The sequence below is a fragment of the Cylas formicarius genome, unplaced genomic scaffold, assembly GCF_029955315.1.
Source record: "Cylas formicarius isolate icCylForm1 unplaced genomic scaffold, icCylForm1.1 PGA_scaffold_7__23_contigs__length_41026272, whole genome shotgun sequence".
In the NCBI taxonomy this organism is placed as follows: domain Eukaryota; kingdom Metazoa; phylum Arthropoda; class Insecta; order Coleoptera; family Brentidae; genus Cylas; species Cylas formicarius.
In genome coordinates, this window is record NW_026844352.1 from 21,789,655 (window position 1) to 21,816,513 (window position 26,859).

At 32.6% G+C, this 26,859-nt stretch overlaps 2 protein-coding genes across 4 annotated transcripts; both read right to left on the bottom strand.

Moving 5' to 3' along the window:
* LOC132705085 (KIF-binding protein-like) lies at positions 1 to 12,016 on the bottom strand. The gene is made up of 7 exons (XM_060675515.1): positions 11,765 to 12,016; positions 5,424 to 5,683; positions 5,076 to 5,330; positions 4,812 to 5,023; positions 546 to 768; positions 268 to 476; positions 1 to 209 (listed from the first exon to the last, which is right to left on the bottom strand). The coding sequence occupies exons 1-7, from the start codon at positions 11,972 to 11,974 to the stop codon at positions 1 to 3; spliced, it is 1,578 nt and encodes a 525-aa protein (XP_060531498.1). The 5' UTR covers positions 11,975 to 12,016.
* Positions 12,017 to 12,201: 185 nt separating this feature from the next.
* On the bottom strand, positions 12,202 to 25,935 carry LOC132705339 (uncharacterized). Of its 3 annotated transcripts, none has more exons than XM_060675873.1 (6): positions 25,818 to 25,935; positions 20,413 to 20,502; positions 18,707 to 18,781; positions 17,984 to 18,052; positions 16,078 to 16,267; positions 12,202 to 12,476 (listed from the first exon to the last, which is right to left on the bottom strand). In XM_060675873.1, exons 1-6 carry the CDS (start codon positions 25,900 to 25,902, stop codon positions 12,449 to 12,451), a joined length of 537 nt encoding a protein of 178 aa, XP_060531856.1. In that variant the 5' UTR covers positions 25,903 to 25,935; the 3' UTR covers positions 12,202 to 12,448. The 3 variants fall into 3 exon arrangements, with proteins under 3 accessions (XP_060531856.1, XP_060531855.1, XP_060531857.1); XM_060675872.1 differs by having other exon boundaries at positions 16,061 to 16,267; XM_060675874.1 differs by lacking the exon at positions 25,818 to 25,935 and adding an exon at positions 22,462 to 22,496 and having other exon boundaries at positions 16,061 to 16,267.
* Between the last annotated feature and the right edge of the window lie 924 nt (positions 25,936 to 26,859).

Consider the following 26,859-nt stretch of genomic DNA (forward strand, 5'->3'; position numbering starts at 1 on the left):
TTATTTTATACAGTTTTCGTTATCATTTTCGCTCTTTTTAGAGATTTCGGAGCTTTCGCTTAATTCACTTTCCTTTTCTAAACGGGCGGTTTCACCGAGCTGACTGTTTGTTTCGAAATATGAAGACGCGTGTTCTAATTTGGAGTGGATTGAAGCAAAAGCGCTCATTTGTCTTTTCGTAAGATCTTCGTTTATATGTTTCTGTGGAACTGTAATAACCTGGTTAAAATTTACGATAACGTTTAAAGCGAAATGGATATAGAATACCGTCCGTGGGCGTGAACATTTTCTTCAAATTCAAACCCATCATTTCCACTTGGACTTCGATAATTTCTTTCGTCAGTTCGATTAGGAGCGCCGCGTAGCAATTAGGTCTCACATCTTTTAATATTGCGGTTAGGGTTTCAAGTGCGTCGTACCTCCTTTTCTGGACCATATACTGGGAATCTATGTCCGTCTCATACGCACTCCAAAACCTAAAAAGTTCAATTCACCTACCTAATGGGCTTGAATATTTGCTGGTGCTGTTCGAATTATCTACTCACCTATATAACTCACTTAAATCCAAACCCAAATTAACAAACTGAAGAGGATAATCCCTTAACGAGTAGTACAACCGGGCTCTCTTTATCCATTTGTAAGTAGCCTCAAACAGAGCTTTGGCATGGCTTAAAGTTCGAATTATAACGGTTGGAACCGATTCTTGTACTTCCACCGGAAGGTCTTTAAAAGTGTGTAGCGTTGTTTGTTTAGGAATAGCAACAGCTGCTACAAAATTCAGATTTATCAGATTCAGAGATTAGGTTTATAAAATCAGTAGTTGTATATGGGTCCGTTTTTGAACAGTTCGTTTTCGTTTTCCACCACAAATTCGCCTTGGAATTGAGCTTTTCAAGCTTTTCAAAACCAAAAATAAATTTATCCACTCACTATATATAAAATTCGGTTCGCGCTTTAATTTCGGTACATCTTCTATATACAGTCAAAATACAAGGTTACCAAAAAGTTTTATTTTTGGGTTGTGTAATGTCCCATTAAGGGAATTTCTTAAAATTGCTTTCATACCATACAGGTCGTCCCGAAATTTGAATCAAATATTTAAAATGTTTAAATTTTCCCATTAAAATCACATACATGGACAATTTCAATCCCAAATATATCTTAAGAATGGACGCTTATAGCAACACCTACCAAGTATCCTTTTTTATGTAAAAATTATGAAATGAAGATGAAATATCTTTTTTCTACTCCCGTCTGTAAAATACCTAATTACCCACCTACCTAGCGTGCGGGAAGCGTCACTTTACCACGTCAGTTTCCTTTCCCGCGAATCCGAGCCACTTCGGACATTTCCGGTATTTTACCGCACGGATTTGGGAGCAATCGGATGTTTTCGGAGATATTTCCCACGCTTTGAATTTTGACGTTTGTCAATTCTGACGGTCATGTCAGTGAATGTATTCGTGTTGTTTTACGAAAATGTACTCATAAACTAACGGCCGAAGAAAAAGTATAGTATGCAACACGTTCGGTAAGCTTTTTAACTCACTCGTTTATTAAACACTTGCTCCACTCGTGTCAAATAAACTCGTGAGTCAAATGCCGTTTACCGCACTTGTTGCATAATATACTATTTTTTACCGACATTGCACATATTATATTAGTATATAAAAAAAGGAGATTTGAAAGTGGCTGCACAAAACTAAAATTATCCAAAAAATGAAAGACTTGTGGACCCATTTTTATATGAACTTTTTATCTTTCATTTAATTTGAATTTAACTAATAAATATTTTTAAAAAAATTTTTGGGCTATATGTATTTACTATAATGCCTTGATTTTTTTTTTATCAAAATTAGGCATGTCAATTCAATATACTTTTAAAATTAGTTTCATTTTGAATTCTACTACAAAAATAAGTGTATGTTTCAAATGATACTAAAACTATAAGGTTTTTTGAATTTTGTTAAAATGTAACGTTATTTTAATTACTCAAATATATAAGAAGTTTGTAAGGTGTGTAAGTGAAATCCGCAATGAGTTGTAACCATAGACCATATTTTATATTTCCGTTATACAGGGAGGCCAATAATTGTTCTAATGTATAAGCGTCTAACACTTGATTAATTTAAATGCTACCTTTTTTATCTTAATTACCTATCGAATGGTTTCAGACCTCCTACCTGTCATTTCAAAATAGGCATATGGATTCCACAAAACGCGAAGAATTAGTTGGAGAAAGTTCAAAAATTTGCAGTTCCATTTGAATTAGTCAACTTCTAGCCGCTTCAAAAAGTTGTTATTAGATGAGGATCAATTTTTTTCCACCCTGTTTGAGATGAGAAGTTTTTTTATAATTTATATTACAAAATTACAAGTAAATTTCGCTGATGCAATTTAAACATTGTTTTTCTATTTCATTACATTAAATTACATTAAATCAGATTACAAATTATTTCAAATTAATTAAAATAACTTTAAGATTTATGTATCACACAAACACACATTTATTTTGATCGTAGGGAATACCCCTTAAAAAAGTGTAACTCTCATACCTTTAACAGTTTTGGGACAACTTGTACAGTATTAAAGTAATCTTTAAAAAAAACAAAATAGGACTTATCCCACAAGTAAAATGTTTTGAAAACTTTCGTATACCATGAATAACTTTGTATATGTATTCTGTTGCGCTTCTTTCATCCATCCCACCTTCTATCTTACTTTTTTCTCACAGCTTTCTATTACTATGGTCTGTTCATAGATATAAGAAAGTGACTAACTGAAACGAATTAAGGAAAACCCCGGACAAGCTGTAAGAATGAAATATGGCCGGACAGGTCCGTACTTTGCTTAGAATTTAATTATTTGGGGTTTTGTTAGGAAATATACTAAACAATATTTATTTATTTATGTATGTATTTATGTTTAAATCTAAAATAAAATTACAAATTATTTTTATTACCTACTTAAATTACTTAAAATTATTCACATAATATATCAGTATCACTATCGCTATCATCGTCTGTTCTAATTATTATTTGTTCTATATTATTTACAATATGGATATCCGATTGTGCTGCTTTTTCTATATGTTTAACCGAATTTGCCCAACTCTTTGGAAGGACGTTAAAAACTTCGGTTTCTATAAGTTTGAGGACATTGGAGTTAACACGGGGAAAAACATTGTTACGACGAATGGCAGATTTCAGTTGGTGCCAAACATGTTCAATGGGATTAAATATACAGTGGTAAGCCTTAAAACTGTATGCCCTAGATTTTTGGCATAATTATCACAGACGTATTCCTTTTGTAGGTTCAAGCTTTAATTATTATTATTAATTGCTCTTTGGTATAATCTTAGTGAAAATAAATGTCGTTATTATACATGTAGTTTTGGATTGTTGCTTTTGTGTCACATGGGAAAGGAGTTTTAATCAACTGTCTACTGCGATAACTTGCATTGTCCATTACAATAACGCTATTAGGAGGAATTTTTGAAACTAGTTTGTTTTTAAAGCAACTTTCAAATAAATCAGCGGTGGTGTCTTCATGGTAATCCAGAGAAGAATCTTTAATATTTTTCGCAGATAGAGAAAGTCCATTTGGAATCCAACCATCTTTAGAGCCAGCATGCAAAATAGTTATTCTTTTACCTCTTTTTGATGGCGCGTTTGTTTTACATTTATTAGTTGAGTCAACACAACCCTTTTCCGGGGTATCATAAGTGTCGAACCAGGTTTCATCCAAGTAAATAATCGATCTTTCTTGTTCTCTGTAAATCCTAATTTTTTCTAGATATTCCAGCCATTTCCGAATTCTAAAAGATTCCATTAAAATTTGCCTTTTTTCAATTTTAAAAAATCTAAAACCCATGTGTTGAATAAACTTCCACAAGGTCGTTCTGCCTCATTTAACACCGGTTTCATCTTTTTCAAGCCTCCTAATTAAGTTATTTAATATAATGTAGGCATGCTTTGTTCCTCGTATAACTGGTAAATTTTACGCCGTATTACATCTTGATCACTTTCATCTACACTCGAGAAATTGTCAGCATCGCTTCTTTTTTTCCTCGCTGAAATTGGATTATTCACAATTTTCCATACAGTTGATGTTGAAATTTTCGTCAATGCGGCCGTTTCTTGCTGCTGGCACCACGTTCAGTGAGAGTCAAATAAACATTGTTTGTAACTTCCTTAGTCTCAATAGAATAGTGTTTTCTACATTTGTGCGGGAGCACCTCCTGAGATACATTAGACTCGCACATATTTTTGCATAATTCGCACACGATTCAACACACGCTGTATTACACACGAAATAAGAGGAGGATGATTACTAATAAACTTAAACTAAGTAGTATACCAAATCAAAGAATATTAAACACAGGCAGATATAAAATTATTTTCTATTACGGACCATAATTTTACCTGAATTTAAATTCCGAAACTTTAGGTAATAATCTTGTTGCATTGTATGTTAATGACCACCCTTGCAGAAACCCATTCAACAGCAATTGGTCACTTTCTTATATCTATGAACAGACCATAGCTGGAAATTGTTGTACTAACAGTTCCAATTATTTTGACCTTCCGCTATTTCTGAGAAGTCTCTGGAAGTCTGAAGGTTTAATCTGTATCGAATAATATAGTATAATTACATGGCGAGAATATAGTTCTGAGATTATTCGATGATGGTTATTCAAAAGCGGCAATTTTTGTATTGTGATTTAAGTGCGCAAATAGTTCTGCGCAGTTCTGCAAAATTAGTTTGCAAACTGTCCGAAATTATAGACCCGAATAAAGTTGGTCTCTTACGGGCGAGTTCAATCCCTTTATCCCCATCTTGGACCACGCCGTCGGGTTCGCTATTCATATTCCAATCAATTTCGGTACTCGTCTGGAAGAGTTGTAGTCCATAATAAATCCAAGTACGCGCGATATCTGCCTGAACTGCGTGTAAGTCTTGAACGGGGACAAAGGATATTTCGAGGGGCTTCAATACAGATCCGGCCGCGCTCAAATGGTATCTGCAACAAGCGGATTTTACATTCCCTAAGCAAAATTGGAGCCAGAGTGAACCTAGCGTTTTCCCAATCTCCGTTTCCGATAAACATCCCGGAGAGTTTGTAGCAGGACTCCGCCCATTTCAAGACGTCTTCGTTAAATTCGAGTTGCCTCTGCAGAATGTCGTGTTGGGCTTTTAAGTGGGCATCCGTATCGCCCAACTTTCCGTATATCCAAGCTAGTAACTGCATATTGTTTATGGTGAGCCTGTTTAATTTCAACAGCGATGTTTGTCGGTCCTTTTTCGTATTTAAAAATAAGTCGTCGGTACTTAAAAATTTAAAAAAAGTTGTAGGTTATACATTTTTCGGCTTTTGATAAAAAAGATTAAAAAAAAAGAGAACGATAGCATGTTTCCTGTACCTAAAAACTTCAGGTTGTTTATTTTCGTCTACGATTATCTGTGTTAAAGCATCTTTCGCCTTTTCAAGGTGGCCGATTCTAGATAGGACGTAAGTCCAATGATTCATTACTCTGAGGTACAAAAAACGGACTTGCGGATGCTCAGAATAATCCGATATCACCTTCAAACTATCTTCTAGCATATCGTTACCTTCTGCAAGGAGGTTTTCGGAAAGAAGGATTTTTGCCTTCTCGTACAGGATTGACGACTTCATGCATATCTAAAATAACATGCTGTTTTTATTCATCGCATTGAAAATTTGTAAGTGGTGATCATTTGCTGTAAATATTTTTGAGACTGAGGAAGAGAGAAATTCATGGAAGAAAAAATCTATATTCCAATTACTTAATCATACATATAGCAGACAAGGTTGGTATAGTTTGTCCCAAAGTATACCATATAGTAAGTATTAAAGGAGAGAACATTAGAGATGGACTCTTATTACCTGCCAAACCTTACTTTTTACGCATGTATATGATATTATTCACTATATTATCAATATCATCTGCAATCCGCTTATAATTGATTAGAATTGTTTCTTTTAAACTGACCCGGGCATACTGCAGATAGTAGATAAAAGGCAGCATGGACATTTGCTTTTAATATTGGGGTCGATAAGGTTTTGCTTGTTGATATGGAAAACTAAAGTTTACTTTAAAAACTTACCTGTGTCGAAGTAGACTGAGACTCTTTGAAGAAACTTTAAATATTACCTGTATACTCGCTTTTGAAAAAATAAATAAAATTAAAAAAATATGTATCATATAAGTTGTTTTATAATAACAGTGTTACGTATACATAACGGGGGTGCTTTGCCCGGACATAACCTTTTAAATAATTACACCAATTTGTTATTATGTTGCTTTCACTCGCTTATAATAAAATAGAATATTTGTTAACTGCAATCTTAACTTTCGGATAGTTATTGCGAGAAGATTGTTGTCGTCACCTGTGTAATTTTGTGTCATAAAACTTCTTAGTATTTTATCAATAAACATCAAATAAGCAAACTCAGTTTTTGTATAAGCCATGTTTTTTACCGTTACGATAAATTGACTACTTACCACCTGAAAAATAATTTTCAAAATGTTTACTAGCAGTGATGGATAGGGAATTGTTTAGGGGTATTGTTACGTTTTTACAATAAAAATATTGATGTGCTATTTAAGATGAAGACACCCTTATATTTTGGCTATATAAATCAACAGAAATTTGAAGTTTTGCATAGTCACACAGGTTCATGACTAACATTTTCAAGTCAATGCTTGGTATGAGATTTTGGGAGATCAAATAATAAGTCAAATGCTGATCGTTTAGTTAACTTTTTCAATCTTCCTCTCAGGACATGTATTTCCAGCAATTCAAGGTTTGTTTCGTCAGTGGTTAAGTGATATAAAGAAACAATCCTTTTGAACCCTGGCCTCCGAGTTCACCTGATATTACACCACTCGATTTTTATTTTTAGGGAGTGCCCAAAAATAAAGACCCAGAAATGGAGTTGAACTTTGTGCTAGAATAAGGCAGACCTGTCAATAAATTAGCATCCTAGAACTTAGACAGATATGCAGTCAAAATCTGTGTATTTGAATAAATATAGCGCTATGTATTACTATTGTTTTAATTATTTTCTTAAATTTAAAGTTACCCAGAAATTATTTTCTTAAAATAAAATAATTATTGTGTTGTGTTATTGTTGTTTTACTCAAGAATTTAAATTTCATGAATTACATTATTAAGATTTTTCTTTCCATGGCACAGTAATTTATCGAATAAAAAAAAAATTGAACCCTGTTTGTGGATTTGCAACAGTCCGCGTTTATAATTTAAATTTTAGTTGAGTATCTTAAATGACTGTGCAAAACTTGAAATCTGTATTTATTTAGATCTTAGATCCACACTTGTTTACTTGGATATTGTTTCTAATAGATTAATCATGGCCTACTGATACAAATAAAGTAAAAAATGAAAAAATTCAATTTTGAGCTTAGTTTTCAAAACAACTTTATACTAATATATATTTTTGAAAACCTTAAATGATTTCCAATTAATGTAAAAAATAATATATAGGGTGTTCCATTTAAAAATATATCTTTCCTTCATTACTAAAAAATGGTTAGAGCAAGTAAAAACAAACTACGCCTCCAGATTTTACAGAAAAATCCTATCTGGACGTTAAATTTTTTAATAACTTATAACAAAACGGGAACTCCCAAAATCGATAATTTTGGATTTTAACCTGTGTTTCAAAAACCAAGAGGGCCATGACAATTTTGTTGAAGACATTTTTAATTTCACAAAAAAGTATAAATATAATATAATAATAACGTATAATATTTGCCAACAATTTGACTAAAAATAACTTAACATTTATCACACAAAAAATTTACAAAAACTGTTGAAAGGACTGCAACCGCAACAAATACTTCAGGTGTTATCCGAATATGTCAGTCATTTTGTATCTTCCTGTCTAAGATTGAAGCATACCGAGATGACCTATTCAGAGAATGAGTGAAATTTTTATGGACTTGCTGATAGCAATGCATTAGAAGCTACCGGTTGTACACTGAAAGTGGAGGAACAGGAAGGCCACGAACAGCATTAACGGTAGAGGTGGAAGAGGATGTGCAGAACATGGTTGACGAAGATCGACTGCTGACGTTTTGAATGCACGCAATGGAACTGTTCGCTAAATTCTCAAGGATATTTTTTGTATCCATACCATATCCAACGCGTTGATCAATCCTTTTCGCGGATTTCCCTCCATGCATTGCGTTCTGTCAATGGATTTTGCGCAAAAAACAATAACAATAATAATAAACTGTCCATATTGATAATCAAAATATTACAATATAAGTAACAATACAATAGTGGCGACTTCGCAATTTGCGCTCTTCCATGTAACCACAAGAACAACAGCACCAACACCATAATTGTCAACAAAATACACACTCGTATATACGAGGGCAGCGCCAAAATTTCCCGGTCTGAACATGAAAGAAACAAAGTAGAGTAACAATTTTTTTTTTTCAATATAATCCCCCTTAACTTCCATACATTTATTACATCTCTTTATTAACAACTCAATCCCTTTAAAAAAATGTTCTTTTGGTTTGTTTGCAAAATGAGCTAAAACAGCCTCTTTTAACTCAACTTCGTCGTTAAACTTCCGTCCACGTAAGTCCTTTTTCAAATATCCAAAGAAATAATAGTCGCTGGGGGCCATATCTGGACTATAGGAAGGATGGTCTTTCTGTTGGAACCCACACTTTAAAATGGCAGCTTGTGCAACACCCGCAGTATGGACAGGTGCATACGCCTCTGGTCAGTTTTTCTCTACGTTTTAGACGTATAGAGTCTCGCAATTATGTAATAATGTTGTGTAATATTTACCATTGACAGCGGTATTAGTTTCTTTAAAATCTATCAAAAGAATTCCTTCACAATCCCAAAAGATCGTGGCCATCACCTTTTTTGTTGACTGGCAGACTCTGAATTTTCTTGGAGGTGCTTCACCCTTACGACGTCACTCCATTGATTCTTTTTTCGATAGAGGGTCATAATAGAGAACTATAGTTTCATCTCCCGTCCCAATAGGCTTCGGTTCCGACCTACAGAGTTCCAACAAAGACCGCGCATACTTGACACGGCGTTGTTTTTGAATAGCCGAAAGGTTTTTAGGAACGCATCTTGCACTACCCTTATGCATACCTAAATGATCATGCAGGATTCGACCAACACTTACATCAGAAAGCTCAGTAATTTCTGAGATTTTCTTGACCTATAAATGTCGATCACTCAATACCACCTCTTCCACAATCGCAACAATATCTCCCATTATTACCTCCACTGGTCGACCAGTTCTTGAATCATCTTCAAGGGACTCCTGCCCCATTCGAAAACGTTTTGCCCATTCTTTCACTACAGAATACGAAGGAGAATTTTGGCCGTACACACCATCCAGCCTTTCTTTAATAATTTTAGATGCTAACCCTTCTTTTGTCAAAAACTTTATGACTGCTCTATACTAAATTTGCGTTATTTGCGACATTTTTTCAGACACGTCTTGTTTAAAATGCTGTCAATAAAAAACTATTTGACGCAAGACTTCAATTTTTTTTTTGCAGCCTACTAAGATACATATTTAAAAGAAGACAAAGTTTTATCGTGATAGTGGAGCTTCATCTATGTCAGGCCGGGAAATTTTGGCGCTAACCTCGTACATCGTAAACAGAAGAAATAGGCGCACATCATAAACTCATACGCTTTTGCTAGTTACGGGCGGGTCTAATAGACAATATTAATGCTTTTTTGAAGGACTTTATTGTGGGGAGGGACGTTATAGCGTAAGGAATTTCATTAAATAATTTAACTGCGTTATAGCTAAAAGATCTCTGGAAAGTTACCGAAGTGTGTCTAGGAACACAATATCTTAAACAATGACGGGTGTCTCGATTATGAATATCATTTCCTCTGCAAAGTTTATCAAACAAGTACGATGGAGTCTTGTTGGACTTCAGTAAAAAAACAAAAGTGGCTAACTAAACTTTATATCGGTCCTCCAGCTTGAGCCAACCCGAATCAGTTAGACATAAGACGTTTTCATAACCACCATTTATGGTGTGATAAAAAATCACACGCAATATTTGAAGAGCATTTTCCACATCAGTTCTCCTTGAAGGTTTGGATTAGAATTGTGGGAGGGTGCCTAATCGAACAAGTGTTTCTACCAGGAGGAGTTACCAGGAGGTGTATCGCAACTTTTTGGAGCACACGCTTTCTGGATTTCTGGAGAACGTACCATTGACTATAAGAAATGCAATGCGGTAGCCCACCAGCGCATTTTAGTCAGATTGCTAGTAAGTTTTTGACACTTAAGACGTAGAAATCGCTAGACCAAATGAGGTTCACCCCACTTACTTTCTGCGCCGGATTTAAACCCTCCGGATTTTTTCCTGCGGGCCCGTTACTTACGTTACTCTTGTCGAAAATGTTGAGGACCTAAGAAATCGAATTATTGCTGGGTGTATGAGGAGAGGATTGAAGAAGAAGAAGAATTTTATTAACCGCATATTGTACAATAATAATACAATTGCAGCTTGTCAATATAAGGTAAAATACAAAAACAAAATGTAAAAAGTATAAAGGTGTAAAAAAAAACGTATTTTATAAATAACACAATAGTGAACAATAAAAAATGTAAAGGTCAACAACACTAACATGAAGTAGATATAAAAATCGTACAGTGTAAGTGCAAGATAGTGTGCTAAGATCTTCACACATTTTAGTAAGCCAATGATTTTAATTTAGTTTTTGTTTTGTTGGAGTACTCGTCCACACTATAGAAACAATTTTCAATAAGCAACAGTTTTGAACACATTACAAGCCATATGTCTGTACCTATCTGGCAGCATATTGTACAAGTTAATGTTTAAAGAATTTTTGTCTGATGTAACAAATCTGTGTTTTGGAACTTGTATAAGATTTTTTGCACGTGTTTGATAACTATGAGACGCACCTTCAAATATGTTAGTATGTTTGTTAATTTCTAAAAGATTGTGGAGAATATAGATACAGGGCAGTGTGACTATCTTATATTTTTTAAAATATGGAGTACAGTGTTCATTGTGCTTAGCCCCAACAACAATTCTTATAGCCCTTTTCTGCATCCTGAATATTTTAACAGCATTGACAGAGTTTCCCCATATGATATGTGGGCATGAAATAAAGCATAATACACTGTCATTAGGGCATTTTGGTCTAGGGACTCCTTAATTTTTCTAAGGACGAATAAGCTGGAAGATAGTTTTCGCTTAAGAGATAAAATATGATCTTTCCAGTCAAGTCTACTGTCAAGTGTAATGCCAAGTAATTTAGCCGACTGCCGTTCGCCGTTGTTGTATTTATCTAGCGAAAAGGATATTTTGGAGTTTTGTCCGTATTCAATTTCAAATAATTGTTTTTAAACCAATTGTTCGCATTGCTCTCCAGTTCCCGAATAATGTTGTGCAGGTCATTCCAATTCGCACCATATAAGGTAAAACTGGCATCGGATTACTGCATCCCAGCTGGACGTGATCATTTTAAACAACTTTTGGAAAATCTTTGTATGATAAATATAAACAATGGCATACATTCCTATCAAAAAATATTATAAAGTAGCTCCCTCCCTAACGTCACTGTTTAATTTTTATTTAAAAAAAAAATTTAAAAAACATTATTTATATTTAAAAAACATTATTAATATAGAGGGGGGTGGAGGGGAGAATTTGACGGAGCCTAAACTTTACCGCATCGCACTTACCGTCCGCAAATATTCTTCAGAGTTTTTAACTACGTTATTCAGCACAACTTCAATTTTCGACAATATTAGCTCGAATTGTTTATGGAGAGGATTACGAATTTCATCTCCCGAAGTACTCGGTGCCGGACCCAACTTGTAAGTTAACGACAGGTTCTTTAACTCATTGAAACATTGCTCGAGATCGTTTGTACGGCTAATGTTTTCTTCCATGTTTTATGCTCCCTTTGGAATATTAGTTTGAAAACGTCACTGTAATTTTTGACAATTTAACAACTGTCGTGCATACTTGGTATCGATTTTTAAAACGTTGTTCTTTGGTAGTTATTTATATTATAGTTGACTTGTTTTTTACATAACGAGGTATAGTTTGCTATCATACCTCAATTTAATTTATGACGCTTCACAATATGAACTAAAAACGAACTTGAAATGCGTTTATTTTTCAGTTTTATTATAACAAGTAAATTTATAAATGTACACAATTAACGATATTGTTATAACATTCCAGCCTAATGCTACAACAACATCTTGGAAGTTAAACATTTATTAGCGACATTATTCGATACAATTCTCGGTTTTTTGTTTACACCAATTAGCAGAAGTTTTGAACGGATTTGAACATACGATTTTTCTAGGATTTATTTTTACTCTTCTTCATTTTCCCCTTCGTTTTTATCTTGATCGTCACTTGCGGATGGCTCCAATTTTGAACCTATAACAAATAAATTATTATAAGTCTGATGCTTCGCAGACAAAACTATTTTTATTGTACTGTGCGTTTAATTTGTCCTGATAACATTTTAGAGATATCTAGGTAAACAAAAAACCAAAAGTAGGATTAGTAGCCAAGTTTTTTTCCCAAAACACACAAATTTTCTGACATATAAGCCTACATCATATTTTTTTAAATGGAACACTGTGTATATTATATATGTGTTTAATAGAATATCTTATTCCGATTACAATGATGTAATACACTTTTTAGTCCGCTCGTAACAATAGGATATTTTATTATAATTTCAAAGAGTGCCGTGACAAACTAAAATAGAACAAAAACACGACACACTAAAGTAAAAAAGTCTTTAACTATTCTAAATACCGCTGTATGTGGCCACCATTTTCCTGAACACATTCCCTATACACTCTAATTGTATGATGTCTTGCATTTAGTAACTTTTCCGGATTGCCTCTTCACTGATTGATTGCATCTGAAATTCTTTGCCGAAGTTCCACGGCATTATGACAAGGAGTTCTTTGCACATGATTTTTTATGTGCCCCAGAAGAAAAAATCTATTAAAGTTAAGCGGGAGCTGATGGCTGGCCAATCCATAGTTCCGTCGTTCCCTGTCCAACCTTTGGTATATTCCAAGACAAATTTTAAATTGCACAACATTGTGAGGAGTGGCACCACCTTGATGCTAAGAGTTGCAAATAATGATCTCCAGTTAACTTTTGATCAATAAATATCGAACACAAAAGATTATTTAAGGACCAATATCGCGTATTTTGTCTATTACAACCCTTTCTTGTAGTGAACGAACTTTCATCAGCCCATAAACTGTTTTTCAAAAAAATTGTTATTCTCATTAGGTTTGTTTAAAAAATGCAAACAAAACAAAAATTTAAATGTCTTATATTTATATTATTTCAAAACTGTCAAAAATACCTGGCTCTTTTTAGCCTACTTCGCCTAGTTTGAAAAAGAGTAAATTATGAATTTGTCCGTTCTAAAAAGAGAACAAATTATAAATACCAATCTCCTTATCGGCCATATTGTTTAGAGGGCTATTCAAATGCTGACAGATAATATATTATGCCTTGGTGTCAGTCTTCACGCCTGCAAGCTTATAGAAAACTACCTTAAAGACAGAACGCAACCTGCGAAACTTCAAAATAAACAGTCCAATCCTAAAAGTATTGCATTTGGTGTCCTCAGGGCTCCATCTTTGGGCCATTGCTGTTCACACTATACACATCAATTATATTTTTCCGCTTCCACTGATGGCAATTAATCCAAAAAAGAGCCAAGTACTATTGTTTGGATGTTCCCAAAGGTCTTGAGTGTTCAACTGTTTCTACCAATCTGGGACTCTTGCTTGATGTCAATTTATGGTGTTCGGAACATGAAAAACGTATATGCGAATCTATGATATTTTTCAAATTTTCAACTTTTGATCTAGAAATATCGGACCCAAAATATGCCCATCTATGACACCACACCATACATTAATTGATTAGTGCCCCTGGGTTTTTAGTTCGTGTATTTGTCTAAGAATATTTAAAGACTAATATCGCGTATTTTGTCTATTACAACCCGAATTTCCATCAGTCCATAAAATGTCCAAATCCAAACAAAACTGCATCCTCCTTTGACATTGTTCTGCACTTGGTTTATATTCTTTCAAAACTCTTCATATACTCTAGTAATAGAGGAAACTGAATGTGCTTCATAGAATCCTCATATGTTTGCCTTATTTTGTTCATTTAAAACATTATGATTTCAGCATACCTTTTCAGCATGTTACTGTTTTCTGCAAATTTCTTTACCAGCTTTGGAAATATCTGTTGTGCGCTCTGAATAAAGTCTAATATACTGAGGACGAGCTGCGGTTGCACTTTTGTTATTCAGAAAGTATATTTGTATAATGTCATTCCTTTCACGGATGCTAAATTCGCGAAAAACTATTTTAACAATAATGACTTGGACAATAATTCAACCATCAACGTTGTTTAATAATAGGTCAAACATAAACATATTTTTATTTGTCACGGGCACTCTTCGAAATTATATAAAAATTTCTTATTTTTGCCGAAAAACGAGTTGACTAAAATATGAAGGGTGTTTGTTAAAGCCCGATAAATGAACGAAAAATTACTTTAGGCACATGGATCCACACATGATGCCTATAATAAAAAGTGAGAACAGCATTTCATTTTGTTTGAATAAGGATCTCCTCTTTAATTAGATACCCACTTCGATAACAAAAGCGAACAGAATAAGTTCACTTGGGACGCAAGATAAACATTGGGCTCGCGAATTTTATTACGGCGAGAAAATAATCCATTCATTATCTTGGTTTTATATACCTGGAGCAACATTCTGTGTTTGGATTGTATCCGAAGGAATGACTTAAAATATGACCGCTTCATATATTACGGGCTAACTACATAAAATAATATCAACTTGACGCCATGGACGTCTTAGTAGTAATTAAGGTAATTTTGTAGTTTTACTTGAAGAAATATTTATTGATTATATTTCCTGCTAATTTTGTAACGTAGAAATGGTTGACACCGCAATTATTTTATATTTTCGACTCTTGGGGAACGGACAATATCCGATCAGTCTTAATAAATATGTACACGAACATTTTTCTTTTTTCTTTAATTAATGCAAATATTTTAACGTCAGTCCAAAATTTTAAGCTTTAAGTCCATATGTGACTCATTGTTGATTTACAGGACGTTTTAGTCAAAAATAAAGAAATATTTTTGCCAAATACTTCAAAACTCTAGTTGATTTTGCTTTTAAACGCCAGTACTAGAGGAGTATGGTAAAGGCCAGTACTCTATTGATTAATGCGTTTAACATTTGAAAATCTTTGACAATGAATAGAAAAACAATTTTACTAATACGAAAATATCAAAAATACATTAATAATTTACCTTAATATTTTGATTCTAGTTAAAATATTTTCAATCATTTTTTTATCTAATATATAAGTCGTCCAAAAAGTCATGGAAGTGAGGAAATGCATGTAGGTAGCGCCCCCTACAAGCAATAGCTAAAGTAAGAACAAATTCAAATTTCTCATATTAAAAAACTTCCAGGTAGCAATTTTCGTAGAGAAATAGCCTTTATTTAGGAAAGTGTACGGAAAAAACAAAAATTAAAATAAAGCTTAGACACCATGTACCTCAAAAAGGAAGTATTTTATGGGCGATGGGCGTGGTATTGTACCTATGATTATTGTCAATGGTCCCGAGAGTGGTTAGCAGACTGACAGCCCTTAGTGTTTACCATTACAATTATAGTTATTTTCCCGTAGTTCGTTCTTGATAATAGCTTTGTATGTTCCAAGTTTAATGACCCCCATCATTGCATCTTTTTACTCTCTCGCAGTAAGAAACTAGGTATAGTAACATTTTTCCTTAAAAATACTCTAGAAATAACTTATTAGAAACTTCACCTGCAGCAGAATTAATTTTCCCCATTGCCAAGAACCTGTCAAATGGGAACAATGTCTTATTTTAGTGTTTGGACAAAGCAAAGAGAGTTTGAAAAATTGGTGTACCGTTCAAAAGCACGTACGTCCAAGGATAGTTCCCCTCGTCAACGTCGGATGATCTGCCGATGCGAGGTCCGAACCATATACCGTTATTCGATTTTGATTCATCCCCTCTTTTTTGCAAACTGTTCCCGAATTCGGACAAATCCCACATGTTGGTTCCTATTCGACCTACTCTCGGAAATACCACAAATTTGGCAGCTCGTTTCATTTCTGAAAAATGTACAAGTACCAATATATATGTACCATATGATACCAGTGAATGGCTAAAATATGGAACAAATTCATTGTCAGGTACGCAGTAAATAGTTCAGGGTGGATCAAAATGTTGATGTCGATACAAGTTTCTTTTTTTAAGTGGAACACCATTTTTTAAATAATAATTCATGTGGCCTCCCCTTCTTAATTTTTATGAGAAAAACGAAAAAATATAAAGAAAGTAAATATGGCGCGTCTAAATGAAACTCAGAAAATTAATATGGAGATAAAACGAGAACTCAAAACGAAGTTTGCAATTCGTTTAACACAAAATATCCCGGACATTCCAAAGAAATTATTTTATAAAAAAAAAGTGTTGAAAATGCCCAACATCTACAGCACCTCTGTATATAGGAAACCTAAACATACAGAACAGTACTTAAATTTCGAATCTAATCGTTCTGAAGAATCAAACTAGCAATCATCCAAACACCGTGTGAGGTAGATCTCTTTCTTTCTCTCTCTTGAAGAGCCCATACGTGAAGGCAGAAAAGATCAGTCGAATAGCCAAATAATACAAAGTTAAGACTGCATTGGACTGAGTAAGGAGCTGCAGTAAATAGTGAATAAGAAGGAAACAAGAAGACAATTGTTTTTATTTATCTCAAGAAAGGTACTCTAAAATCGTTTCTGAAGTAATTTCTGCTAAAGTGCAGTACTCCCTTGAAATACAGACGTTTCAAACGGTTTGACATTTTAAAAGTTTGTGACGAACAAAAGTTAGTTGTGCCATTTTTTTAATACACATTCCGAAAGTCACATACGCCATGGAGAAAGAACACGAATGCTTAAAGAATTGCAAGATATATACAAAAATATGAAGTCGTATTGCTCTATTTAAATTTGTGTAAAGAATTTCGAAAAGTATTGTTCCACGTCTAAATATAGCTGTAAAAACAAGATGCTTTTGTGTAATTCAATGTGTTGCAATAAATTTGAAATTTGAAATTTTTATTTTATTTTTATATTAACATTCGATATGTTTGTTGTGTTTATTTTATGTTCATTTGAGAACTTTTTCCATATTTTAATCAAAATAAATAATACCCTATAGAGCTTTATTTTGGTTTCTCTATATAAAAAAGTCTTTTGAACGTACACCATTAATGTAAAATGAATGTCGAAATTCGTCGGGGATAGTTAGTAGATAGTATTTGATGAATATATGGAACATACTCCAAGTAACTTGGTCGATGTTGACATAGTTGACTACAATTTTTCTTTAGTTGCCGTACCAATAGTTTTAATAGTTTATCTTGTAATTGGCATCTCTGTATGTTTTGCATTAAAAAATTACAAAACTTTTCTTGAGTTACAATACAATACAGTACACCTGATTTTTAAATGAATATATTCCATATTTTAGCCGTTCACTGTATAGATATGCATGTAAACAGATAATTTCTACACATGTTCGGATCATTTATTAAAATTCCTTCCTAAACAGAAAATGGCCAATGGAAGCGTAATAACACAAAATTAGATATCGGGATCTGAGTTTAGTTTTAATTGTTTTAATGTGCTATATGATATGGCTAAATGCCTTTTTTGTGCGTTGTTACACAAGAGCGAAAATCTAGAATACACTTATTAAGTTTTTCTTATCTTTAAACTTCTGTGCCCGCCTATATCCACCGAAATTTAGGTGATCAGTATCAATTATATTCTCACCTATTTCTTCGTCCGAATCAATCGATCTTTTGCCGGTTCTAACTGGCGACAGGAATCTTCTTCTAGGTGCTATAAAAAACATCGTATTTACGCTAAAAGACGGAAAAAAAATCTAGCCAAAGCATTTCAAAAAGTTTTATTTTCAGGATATTAAGAGGGTTAGATATGTGGTTTATTGTTACATGTTACAATTTTTTTAGTATCATAAAACCCGTACTTTATACTATATATGTATTAAGAAGTGTTTCAATGTGTACCTTTCAATTTTTGATGAATAAATATGATAAAATGGTAAATAAGATTTTCGTCCAAAATTTTCGTCATCCTCATAACAGAATACAACTTTTCCGATTTTATAAGAAAAATGTCAACCTATAAAAAAGTGATTGCTTTGTTACCTGTTCCGCTTAAACCTTACATCCTTGACCAACATTTGATATTTATAATTTTGGATTCCTATGACATACTATACACCTATATCAATAATTTATCCGAAAATTAAAAGTTTTTGAAAGCCAAGTATGAGTTTTGCTGAATTTCGCTCATGGGAAAATATTATAATAATAATAATAATAATTATATATATATATATATATATATATATATATATATATATATATATATATATATATATATATATATATATATATATATATATATATATATATATATATATATATATATATATATATATATATATATATTGTTTGTTTGCATCGATACCTGTTCTATCCGATGTATCCAATTGTAATCGTTTTGAATTTCTCAATCCTAGGTAGAACCGAGCTGGCAGAGAAGCTAAAAACAAAAAATTCCCAAATTAGGGGTTTTTTATTCATGGTGTTGCTTAAGAAACAAGATATTCAGCGATTAATTACAAAATAAAAATACATGTTTGTAATTTTTACACAATTTGACATTTTCATTGTAGTTATTTATTGTTTTGAAACTGCTGCTTATCTGCATCAAGTTTGTTGTTGCAAAATATATTCTTCGAATTAACAAGTACCCCCAAAAATAATCACAGGCTCAGCATTTTTTCCCACCAAATAAATTAAACAATATTAACTTATATTAACTGTATTAACTCTAGAAGTCGGTTGAATTATTTTGGACGCCATTTGAAGATTTTCATTAAAGTCACAAAAGCAGAATTTTCTTTTTTAAAGTAGGCCATGGTCGCTCTCAACAAACATTTGGCGAAACAAAAGTTTTGACAGTGCAATTAAGTTAAAAGTTTTGACAGGCTAATTATTTTTTTCAGTATAGTGGGCTTTGAAAAAAGAAACCTTTTTTTGACAGATGTCCTTATTGACAGTTTAAATTCAGATACAATGCAATTAATTAATTGGATACGGAGCCTTTTGGTTAATGCTAAAATGGAAAGACATTTTTCTCTTAACAATAAGTTTGACGTGTTAAAGCTTTAGATAAAGCATTTCAAACCATCACACTAGATGTACTTGACAATGTGTTAAGTTCCACAGTTAAACGATGTTACGTATGATTAGAAAATACTGGGCATTTTTGTGAAAATATTTTATTAATTAAGACTGTAAATATTACTAGCAACGATAATAATTAATCAACGATATGTATTAATTGTAGAATTACAATTAATAAATTTGAATTATTATTTGTTGATTTATTCCAATGTAATTAATAAGTAATTCCAGGTAATTAGTAATTAGTAAGTAAAGAAACTGTTCGAATTTTTTTTTGATTATTAACTTTCCACTTTTGAATAAAAAATAAATTTAATACTAGTTCAGTGTATGCCATGATGAGTGGACGGTCAAAACTCTTGTTTTTCCAAATGTCTGTTGAGAGCGATTCTGACCTACTATAAGCAAAATCAAATTTTTATTTTGTGACACTAAGAATGCATTTCTTATGCTCTATGTAATGATGAAAATATTTAATATGGCGCCCATAAGAAAATTTAATAATCTATGGCGCATCTCGAAAACAAATGAAAAAATTCTGTTTCCTTTTACGTCATCGTCATCATATATTGGACACACTGTATAACAGCGATTTGCCAACTTAACGGTTTATAGAAAAACGAAGCTCTGTTTTATTATTTCGGCGACAATTAATTTAATTAGCTGATGGACTTTGCAAGCTCCCTTTACTGGAAATTAAAAATAACCGTAAACATAAGAAAGATTTATTAAAAATAAATCCGAACGGGGGATTAATGTCTGACGTTTCTTTCAAACCTCATCCTTTATTTCGGAATTACATGCATACCTGTTGAACACTTTAAAAATAACTCCGAGATTAAAAACTCAAGTTAATCGTGCCGATTTTTTTATTTTTACCACGGAAATAGGCAAAATTAAAATAAAATCGGTTGAAAAGTGCACGGAAATATTTGTCGGCATCAAAAGAAAACTTCCAATTTGTATGAAAACGATAAAATTTACCGTCATCTCCGCTGGGCAAATCGTCGAATTTTTTTCCCACCCTTATGACGGACATGCGATGTCCTACGCTTCTTTGTTCTCTCGAAGGTTCTAGAACAGAAATATTTAAAAAAATATTGATTCGCGCATATCTTTCCTAAGCAAAACAAACCGGAATCATCGAATACGTCAAGTTATTCGTTCCAAAAGTTCAGCAGCAAATACTAAAATGTAAAAAACATTGTCTTTTTGAATTTTTTTGCATTTGCAAACTCACTTTGCAGATTATTATTCTCTTTATTGCAATATAATTAATTTTGATTCCTACTGTACTACTTTAGTGAAATAATAAAATGTCTTTCGGTTTTTTTAACGATGCATAGAGAAAACTCCAACTTCATTTTGGAGAATCTGCTGTTTAACCAACAAAAATGTTGAATTTGAAGACAATTTGATAATGAAAGAACATTTTTACGCAAATATCGTCTTATGTAATACGCACAAGATTTAGCAGAAAAACTTAGTGTGACGTTAGCGTATTCTTATGACATTCGCTGGGGTCATCTTTCCTGATTTTGAGTATAGTTAAGTTCGTTCATAATTTTAGTAGCGCACGTGTGTGACTCTTTGTAATAATTTTGTTCTCTCCATCAATAATTTTCGGTCAATTTTGTGAAAGTAAATAAAATGTATAATATATATATAACGTATATATAAACATAAAAAGTGCCAACAGAAAAGTCTGCATTATATGGGAATAGTATATTATGCAACAAGTGCGGTAAACGGCATTTGACTCACAAATTTATTTGACACGAGCGGAGCGAGTGTTTAATAAAAGAGTCAATTTTTTGAAAGTAAATGAGAGGTGTTTTTTAAAAAAATGTTTGAGTTAAAAAGCGTATAACCTATATATAAACATAACAGGTGCCCGCGAAAAAGTCTGCATTATATGGGAATAGTATATTATGCAACAAGTGTGGCAAACGGCATTTGACTCACGAGTTTATTTGACACGAGCAGAGCGAGTGTTTAATAAACTAGTGATTTAAAAAGTTTACCGAATGTGTTGCATACTATACTTTTTCTACGACCGTTAGTCAGAATTGGCAAACGTCAAAATTCAAGGTGTGGGAAATATCTCCCAAAACATCCGATTGCTCCCTAACCCGATGCTGACATGTTCTCGAGTGTAGATGAAAGTGATTAAGATATAATACGGCGTAAAATTTACCAGGAATTTACGAGGAACAAAAAAATAATAATTAGAACAGGCGATGATAGCGATAGTGATACTGATATATTATATGAATAATTTTAACTAATTTAAGTAGGTAATAAAAATAATTTGTAATTTTATTTTAGATTTAAACATAAATACACACATAAATAAATAAATATTGTTTAGTATCTTTCCTAACACAACCCCAAATAATTAAATTCTAAGCAAAGTACGGACCTGTTCGGCCATATTTGATTCTTACAGGTTGCCCGGGTCTTTCCTTAATTGGTATCAGTTAATCACTTTCTTATATCTATGAACACACTTTACTGTCAAACAGTTTCTCAAACATCAATTATATTGTAAACAATTACTTAAAAAAAATACTTAATAAACATTTCTGAAACTAACTGATCTATTCATGGGTAAACTATGAATAAATACATTCCATTTAAACAATTTAGCAAGACAGCTAAACTAAAACAAAAACACAATTTTAATAGTAAGTGTTGAAAATGCCTGCTTTGTTATTTATGCTTTCACGAAATTTCTGAGTAATCTCGAATAAGGCAATAATAAGCCTTACGAAGTAACAGTAGCCAGTCCAGTAGCTAATACATTTTTTATATTGTTTTATTTGGAATCCATTAAATTGACTCCAACCCGGGTGGTACTAGCTGCACTTGGTAAAAGGAAGACTTTTGCAATAGAACCAATGCCACAGTGGTTTGAGTATTCGTTGGGTGCCTTCGCAGTCCCTTTGCATGAGATTTTATTACTTTACAGCTTTCTGAAATAGACAGTAGCTAAATATGCTTTAAGCTTTTAAAAGGTATATCGGTACTTACATTAATAGTGGACAACGTAGCACACTATGACTGCAACACCTTTGCTCCATAAGACTGTTTCGTTTTAGTAGAGAAAGTAACAACATTAAATATTTTCAAATCATAAGGAAGGTTGTTTACGAGCCTACGGATACAATAAAATATTTACGGTAGTGTTTTACAAGGATCCCACGCTTCCTTTCCGCGTTTTGACAAATACGAGAAACGGAAAAAGGAGTTGATACTCAATTAGCCTACAAGAGCACCCTATATATAGGCTTCGTACTGAAAAAATAAGTATTCTTAACTCTAGAGGTTTTTTGATAAATAAAATATCGATTTCCCAGAAAAGCTGCATAACAGGGTTTGCCACAGGCGAAAAGGCATAGAGTGACGTTTTACTGTTGACGTAATACTAAAAGCTTCAAAGAGCTATTACAGTGAGTTTTGTATAAACCATGTTATTTTGCCCTAATACACTTCGGAACAAAATAACCTTTGGTGCCCCGAGCTTTTAAAACTAATTATCTTTTTAACTCTCTTTGGTAGGAGGTATTGACCTACTTATTATTAACTTATGTGCCATTAAAAGGCTTCTTAGGGAAAAGAAATGTAGTGATTTTCGTGTACTTCTACCGAACTACTCCAAAATTAGTCCAAGCAGTCTGTTGAGTGACTTTGTTTAAATGAGTAAAAATTCATAAAGGTAGGATTCAAATCGCAGCTTAGGAAGTAAAGTTTTTCTTTGACGAGCTTAATATCTGGATCTTGTTTCTTTAACGAGCTTGTTAACACGCAGTTTTTGTAATACAGGAATAAAGCAAAGTTTGAAAAAATGCTGAAGTGGCACATCCTCGATGTTGATGATTTTCGATAAACCAAAGCTAAGTATCACACTTGACTTGCAGATAGATGCAGATGAACGTTGTTAGTATTCAATTCTTGTGTGTATTTGTATTTTACACGTAAGTTTTGAAAAGAAATTATCTTTCCTTTAACTGCCTGACGAGACGTAATAGTAAATTATACAGGATGATTCATCAAAACTGGACAATCTCCAAACTGGAGACAGTAGCCAACATACTATTATGATTGAAAATGTCGCTGGTTTCGCTGGAGGTACGGGGCATTCAAATTGAAATTTTATTTTCAATTTTTTCATAAATGGAAAAAGTTTTTATAGTGCCATAATAAAAATTGCCAGTTTAACGTTTTTTGGCATAACAATTACGAATTCAAAATTTACTTTTTTCTTTTCTATTTTTTGTTTTTTCCCGATTTTTTTTTTGATAAATAGGTACTTAATTCTAATTTTTCAAACAAACTTTCACAGGTTACGGTAATACTATTTTCTGTGTCGGTTGTTTATAAATCAAGCTTGCCTGACGTTTCAGTTAAGCTCTGAAGAAGCCAACAGGATGATTGGCGAAACGCCAGCAAGTTTGATTTATAAACGAAAAAAATCCAGAGGTTTTAATTCGGGTTGCCAAACAAATTAGTCAAATAATTTCTGTGACCAAATATTATTTTGTAGCACTCTTGAGTCTCGCTAGTAAAAGGTTTTCGGTTTGTACTGAGACTTCAAAATATTGTACTAAACAAATTAAAAGTGTCCAATTTATACTATGTGAATCCTACCTTGCTACTCTACCATTATCTAGTAGGAGCCGACAATGTTAATTTTAAGAAAAAAAATATTAAAAACAATTATTAACCTTTCAAAGACTCTTTTTACTTATGCGTAGCAAGGGGGTTATGGATAAATTTCTTGCTGCCAATATTCTAGACCGCTGCTTGGAAGCATTGGGCATTTTTGGGCATTGATAATAGAATAGTGATTTTGATTAGGTTGGGTTGAATCTGAAGTGTTAATTTTTTAAAAGTTAAAAAACGAAAATCTGACAGCTCTTTATTTAATCAAAACTGGAATTAAACACAGGCTTATTTATTAATAAAATAAAATCTCCTAAAATGTGGGCAAAATTTTTAACCTTTTTGAGTTTTTTATTTAGGCATCTAATAATTGTCTATTTTCGCATTCTTTACGCTTAACGTAATATTTAAATATTATGGTTTTTTATAAGTGAGAGCTTCATAAGTTACTTTTTCTTCTAAATTTAAAATTAGTTCAAGTAGTATTAACTCAAAAGTCGTAACATAACTTTATAATACAGTATATTTTATGCGTACACTAGTACGCTAAAAACTGTTTATATTCGTATATTTACAGATTTAATGCACATTGCAATGAATAAAATACTTTACAACACACGGTTATGTAAACCTAGATAGGTAATTATTACCACTGTGCACCGCAAGTCCGCTGAAATTTGCTGGAGCAAAGACACAAATCATATTACGCATATCATTATGACAAAAACGATTATGTCGCGAGATTTTGTGATTGCCAGTTAATATGTTTGCCCAAGTAACCAAAAAATCAGTGTCATCTAAATTGGACAAATGGTTACACAAGCCTGCTTAGAATAAAATAACAACATCATAAATGTGAACTTTTTAAATGCAAATAAATCAAAAACCGGCAGTTAGACGTTAGATGCCCCAAACAACGGTATCTTTGAAAAATTGAACACGTTAACACATTGACAGATAAAAAAAATTGTTCGATTTATCTAAATAATACGGTGAAACTATAATATGGTTGAACTATAAGTTTGAAATTCTTAATTGTATTATAAAAACTTTCTCAATTCATGAAAAAATTATAAAATTTCAGTGTCTGGTATGTCTAGTTTAGAGATTTTTTTAAATCACCCTGTACGGTCTGGCCAATGTCAACGTTTACCGAGTTTTGCTTGAAGTTTTATGATTTTCAAATTATTCGTCTAGAATAAAATGGCAGTTATTTAAAAAAATTAAAGAGTCAAAGCTCTAATATGTTGTTCATTCCATTCGAAATAGATCATTCATATTCTAAGTATAACAATTAGAAACCCAAAAACAATCAAAAACAAAATAGAGTGGGAAAAAATGAAATTCAATTTTTGTTGTTTTGTTATTTTGTTTAATTAGAAACAAATACAGACAACTTCGAAATTGTTAACAACGAATTCTTGTTCAACCAACAATTTGGGTTTATAACTATTATTACCTGGTTTTAAAGAATAGTTGCTATAGTGCGTTCGGAGCGGATTAGAAGAATTTAAAAAGTATCATTGTACTGGATCCGCTAAATCTAGTATATATATATATATATATATATATATATATATATATATATATATATATATATATATATATATATATTTTTTTTTTGTCGCTAGACCAGAAAATTTGAAAAATAGGGACCGAAATGATTTTTTTTAATCTAGAAATATTTTGAGAACTGATTAACCAATACGGAACAAAGTTCTTACCAAACGTTTCACTGGTTTCACCGAACGCAGCACAAGTCGAAATGAAAACCAAAATGGCGACACTGCAAAAATACGAAAAAATCATTTTTGCTATAGGGCGTTTTGAATTGATAGAGCACCGCACCAAGACTGGGCCATCCCTAGTGAATCCCGGAGTTTTTATAACGCAAGTTATTTGGCGCCAAAAAAAATATCCTAGGGCTGCGTGCGGAGTTGCGCGTCAATGTACCGAGTCGAAACAATTGAATTAAAGACCGTCACGGTGAGCGGCCATATTTTTAGAATTTAGTTTTCGTCAGCCTATTGATATCTGTTATAATTTTAAGTTATCTAACAAGCTTCAAGAAGGTTTCAGCAACTCAAAGTTTTAACAAAAGAAAGTGCAATATTATCACGAGTAACTTACAAAAGCCGAATTAATTAAATAAATTTAATATTAAAAACTGCTGAACTTCAATTCAGTCGTTTCAATCACTCTCTGCTCCTAAGACGCCAACATGACGATTGGAGGAATCCAAAAGATTTGTAATTATAAATCGTCAATTTTTAATAGTAATGAAAAAAAGATCAAAATCAAATGTTCGAATTTTACAACACACTCTTTTAAATTTCTTTGTTTCGCAGTTAATAAGAAAATTATAAAAATTCGGTGTCTGGTATCTCTAGTTTAGGAAGTTTGTATGAATTACCCTGTATAGGCTGGCCAAAAGCGTTTACCGACTGTTGCCTGGAGTTTTATTCGTCTATAGAAAAATTCTAGTTATTCTACTTATAACAATTAGATATCCAAAAATCCAAAAATAGAGTGGGAAAATATGAAATTGACTTTTTGTTCTTTTGTAATCAGCAGCATCATCAAACAATTAACTTCAGCGTATACAAAATCATTCAGGTATCACCATATTAAAAAATCCATAGGTTTTAAGTTTGGTGGTCAAACAAATTAGTCAAATAATTTCTGTGACCAAATATTATGTTGTATCATCCCCGAGTCTCACTAGTAAAAATATTGAAAAAATGGTGCTTATTATTAAAGGTAAGT